Source organism: Nicotiana tabacum, chromosome 3, assembly GCF_000715075.1.
Source record: "Nicotiana tabacum cultivar K326 chromosome 3, ASM71507v2, whole genome shotgun sequence".
Classification (NCBI taxonomy): domain Eukaryota; kingdom Viridiplantae; phylum Streptophyta; class Magnoliopsida; order Solanales; family Solanaceae; genus Nicotiana; species Nicotiana tabacum.
This window is the reverse complement of record NC_134082.1, coordinates 206,637,054-206,642,413: the sequence shown is the minus strand read 5'-3', so window position 1 is coordinate 206,642,413 and position 5,360 is coordinate 206,637,054. Positions and strand designations below refer to the sequence as shown.

General features: G+C 32.1%; 1 protein-coding gene across 1 annotated transcript; it reads right to left on the bottom strand.

Moving 5' to 3' along the window:
* Positions 1-2,634: 2,634 nt before the first annotated feature.
* Positions 2,635-4,928, bottom strand: LOC107804813 (expansin-A10). The gene is made up of 4 exons (XM_016628751.2): positions 4,791-4,928; positions 4,547-4,681; positions 4,155-4,443; positions 2,635-3,438 (listed from the first exon to the last, which is right to left on the bottom strand). The coding sequence occupies exons 2-4, from the start codon at positions 4,671-4,673 to the stop codon at positions 3,132-3,134; spliced, it is 723 nt and encodes a 240-aa protein (XP_016484237.1). The 5' UTR covers positions 4,674-4,681; positions 4,791-4,928; the 3' UTR covers positions 2,635-3,131.
* Positions 4,929-5,360: the final 432 nt, after the last annotated feature.

Sequence of the window (5,360 nt, the reverse complement as noted above, 5' to 3'; positions counted from 1 at the left end):
TAGAATTAAATAAGATGAGTCGGGCAACCATCAAATACCATAGCCGTAGGTGCATAGCTGTCTTCAATATTCTTTGTTTTTTTTGTCACAGTATAGGTAAGATTGAATTTTTCTGCAGTCGACTTCTGCGAAAGTGTCTTCTCTTTGTTTGCCATCAACGTCGTTTCTTACTTTTGTCTATCACATAAAAATAACAAATATATCATAATAATAAATTTTATTATATTCTCACTATAAAAATAAGAAGATTGATACTTATGTTAATGATAACAGATCAAGTGAGGAACTCTATTTTTATAGCGATTTTATGATTTTTAGAAGGTGAGAAATGTATTGCTATATCATCACTAGATACATCATTTAAAACGTTTGCTATTAATATATAATACTAAATCGTTATGTAAAATAATATAGAATGCAAGGTAAATAAATATTAAATTAGATAATCACTTAAAGAAGAATTTAAAAGTATGTTTCACGTAGTTTGAAACATATATGATGATGAACTAGAAATCTAGTATTCCGAGTATAGAGCATAGACACGTAAATTGAAATAGTAACATGAAGTTATAATTTATAACCAAGATTAAATCGTTGTTGTCTTACTTATTACATGTTCTACATATTATACAAACATCATATCCTCTTTGGCTGCTTCGTCTAGAAAGGAAGGAATATTCCTAAGAATTTTCTATGATATTGAGATCGCTCATTTTTAGTTTACTTAATTATAAAAATCAAATTAAGCCAAGATAAATATTCTAGACTCGGTTAGATTGCGGCCCTAACAACCTTATAAGAGATGATATGTGTTAAAAAAGCATTGACATTGAGTCTTCCAAGGCAGGGGCGGATTTTAATGTAGAAGTTTGGGTTCACGTGAACCCATGCTCCCTCCCTAAACGGCATATAGCATTGTAATTTTTCTGATATTATACTTATTTATATCTTGATGAACCCACGCACGAGATGCATCTTTGGTCCGTTGGTAGCTAAGTGCCCCTTTGATATCCTCCAGGCTAGGGGTTCGATTGCCCTCTCCCCTTTATATTTTTTGTCTTTTCTTTTTCTGTTTCTTATCTTCCTTTTCCTTCTTTTCTTTTTTGGTTTCATTTTGTTGTTCTTCTTTTATTGTTTTATATTTTCTTTATTTATGTTTATTCTTTTCTCCCTTTTTCTTTTCATTCTTGAGTTTTAAAATTCCTAAAAAATTAAAATTCACATATCCCCCTTACCTTATCTTTCTATCTCAACTTATTTACGAACAACAGTCATCCTCTAACTAATTTCTTTATCATTTATATTTTCCTTCAAATTTTTCTTTGATTTGTGAATTTTAAAATTTTAAGGTATAAAATTTGTTAAGAATAAGTGTAAACGGAATAATATTTCTTTGTGATAATAGTATTAACCATGGTTTGTTCGGTAAGTTATTGACATAGCAAATTTTGATGGAGTCAAGCTAGGCGATAGTATAAGCTCATACTCTTAAAATCCTAGATACGCCTTAGTTCCAAAGGTTTGTATATTTGTATGTTGCCGCCTCTCTCAAAACTGTTTTCTTATACAGTAAGTTTTTGAATCCAACTAATTTTTCTATCATTTATATTTTCCTTCAAATTTTTCTTTGATTTGTGAAGTGAATTTTCATCAAATAACGACTCTATTATTAATCATTTTTAAGGTATAAAATTTGTTAAGAACAAGTGTAAACGGAAGAATATTTCTTTGTGATAATAGTATTAACCATGATTTGTTCGGTAAGTTATTGTCATAGCAAATTTTGATGGAGTCAAGCTAGACGGTAGTATAACGCACTCATACTCTTAAAATCCTAGATACGCTTTAGTTCCAAAGGTTTGTATATTTGTATGTTGCCGCCTCTCTCAAAACTGTTTTCTTATACAGTAAGTTTGTGAATCCAACTACATTTCGTAACGTTGAAAGACTTGATTGAGTTAATCCAATTTCCTCTTGTATTGACGTCAATATTCTGTTGTAGGAATAAGGTAAATGTTTTTGGTGGGTGAGTTTTATTTTGTTATTATGACAGGCTGAGAACAGTGCCCACTTTGTTCAACTTGGAATAGTTAGAGGACCATTATTATTAATTTGTTTTCTTCTATTTCAACTTCCTCTACATTTCTCACCCTCACCCTCGTTGGAGAAAAAGAAAAAAGTTTAAACCCCACTGTAAGTAACTAGATCAGCCGCTTGCCCGCTGCAAATACAATTAGTATATGTTTTTAAAAATCAGTTTAATTAATTAACTTTCTTTTAGAACTTTTTTTGTTAACTCATTAGCGAAGGAGCATAGACATCTAACCTTAACCTTATGTTTCTCATTCCAAATTGTCAATATCAAAAATTATCTGCGCCGGGTGTGATCTCTTCAAACACTATGAGCTATGACATATAGTTCAACTAGCATCTCTTTGCTGGACTTCTTCCTATTCAAAAATTGTGAGAAGTGATAGACATAAATAAAGAAAAGTGAACAGTGAGAATTCATATATCTGACTTAAATTTGCCAAGACTAGAGAATAGTTGTTATTATATTTTTTTGAGGTTGATGTGTAATTATTGTTATAGTTATAATAAAACTTTCTCATACCAAAATAACCAAAAAAGAAAGAAAAAAAAATACGCCATAACCTTTAAGAAATTGTAAGGTGGAGAGATTGCCCTTTACAAGACATTACACGTAAAACAACTTAGAGTTTCCTTTTATTATAGTACTAGCATTTTTCCTTACAAACAAATAGTCTAGACAATTGGTACATTACATATACTCAGCATAATTAGTGCTTTAGCTCTTTTATAGTACAAAAGGTAGATATTTTTATTCTATGCACACAATTTTGTAATGCTATTACTATAAAGTTGGGCAGTAAAAGCTCACAACTGCCTCTCCCTAAACGTCAATAACCATCCAAAAAAAAAGGTAGGCCAAATCAATTCCTTTTCTTCCACAATTGAAGGGCCAAGCAAAAAGTGCCAAATTGCGCTTTTCTCAGATTTTTTTTTTCTTTCTTAAATTATGGTGAGTAAAAGCCATTAATTTAAGGCCAACTCTAAAAATAATATTTAAATTAAATATATCGTAAGCACTATACTTTAAAAAATTGATATTAACGGAACTGTCCTCCAGTAAAAGTCTGGCCAAAGGACCAGGAATGAGGAGCTGCATTATAAGAAACAACAGTGCGACCATCACTTGTGGTGACTTTGAAAGATAAGCTTTGGCCATTGAGGTAAGCGTTATTCTGCCAATTTTGGCCCCAATTTCTTGACATTGGTTGCCACTGAGTTCTTGAACCCTTGATGTACAATGATCTTACATCTCCTGCACCTCCAACATTGGTCACAAGAACCAAGTTGAAGTAAGAGTGCCCATTGATTGTAAATCTAATTCCTCCCCTTCTTCTGCAAGGTACCCTGTAAATTTACACGTTCAAGAAAATTCAGTTTAGTTCGTCCCTGTAAAAGATGTACAATAAATTAAAGTTTAGTTACTCCCTCTAACTTAATTTATGTTATGCACTTTCCTTTTTAATTTGACCTAAAAAGAATAATATATTTTTATTTAAAAATATTTAGCTTTAAACTTATCATTTTACCTGTAATGAGATGACTTGCAACTACACAATATCTATGACTTGTTTTAGACCATAAATTTAAAAAAAAAATATTTTTTTTTCCTTAAATTTCATGCATATATGCATCACATAAAATGGGACGAAGATAAAATTGTTACCCCCAATATAATAGCAAGGGAAAGGGTAAAAATACCATCTTTCTAGTTTACCAGATACCCCTCGGATCTATAATAAGTGACTATTTTGTCTATAGCACACCCCTTAATAAAATACAAACTCCTAGAAAACAAATACTTTTGACTAAATTACTATTAATTAAACTTTTCATATTGTTAACTTGGAAAAACAATAGTTAATTCATTCTTGATTATGTAAAAAGGACATCTATTTTGAACCAAATTAAAAAGACCAAAAATTACACCTGAAGGTTATACTTTGACTACGTCATATGATTGTCATTAAAAAATGATAATTCGTATGGTGAAAAGGGTAAGTTTGGACTTTTTCCCGATCAACAATGACATCTACTCAGTATACATAGTACTATTGAATTACCTTCGGTAGGCAACAGGAACAATGCCAGATCTATATTGAGCAATGCGCAAGTAGACAGGCTGAGAGAGATCAAAATGGTGATTTGGAGGATCACACCAACCACCTGGTGGGCAGAAATTTGTGGCTGTGACAGTAATGGTGCCAGGCAAGCAGTACTGTCGAGCATTCACACACCTTAGCTGAAAACATGCTCCACAACTCAAACCATTGTTGAACAACGCCGTGCTCAACGCAGCAGTGTTCGTCCCATAGCCTGTGCTATATAGATTTCCATATCCACAAGCCCCACCTGTGAAAATTCCGGAGCATTTTAGAAATATACCTACTATATGACTAAGGATAAAAAACTTACGCTTAAATCTGATAGTGTAAAAATTCTTTTATTATCGTACCCATAGTTCCAGAAGCATCGCCTCCACCGTAAAAAGTTGCGTGTGCATTGATCCAACCTCCATAATAGCCATGAACAGATTGAAACATGAGAGAAATTCCCATAAAAAGAAGTACTAAAATTGCCATTTTTTAACCTGCAGGGGAGAAAATTAAAGTTTAGTCCTATTAAAATTAGTGATGTACTTAATTACATGCTAGAAAAGTTGGAGAGAAATAAAACAAGAAGATGGAAAAATGACTCACGAGTATGTGTTTGCTTGACTGAAAAGAAAAGTGAGGTAATGAAGGGAAGATATCTGCACTCGTGGAGAATAAATAGAAGAACTAAACGGGTGGTTTTGGGACTTAAAATCAAAGGTCCAATATTAAATTAAGCTGACCAACTGCCAAATTTCTTACTGTAGTTTGGGACCATAAAATTGTAAATACTGACCAGTACTATTTTAATACTATATATATGGTAATTAAAATTGAAAATATAGAAGTTTTGTTTTCTCTGGAAAGGAAAGCCGCGTGGTATAGTAGCAGTCCATTCAAGAATGAGGTCGACAGTAGACTAGTACAATTGTGATTGGTTATGGCTAATTGCTTTCTATAGAGTAGGGCTACGTAGTAGTATTACTAACTTTTAAAGAAGATGGAAAACAACTGGGAACCATCAAAATCCGATCCATTTCTTATCAGATTCGTTAATTACCAGATTTTTGCATTTAATTGTGTGAGTTATCAGGAGTAATAAATTTGGTGAAAATCATGAGATACGAGGGTTCAAATTCCAATATTGAACTAAAAATATCTCCAATCCATTTTATT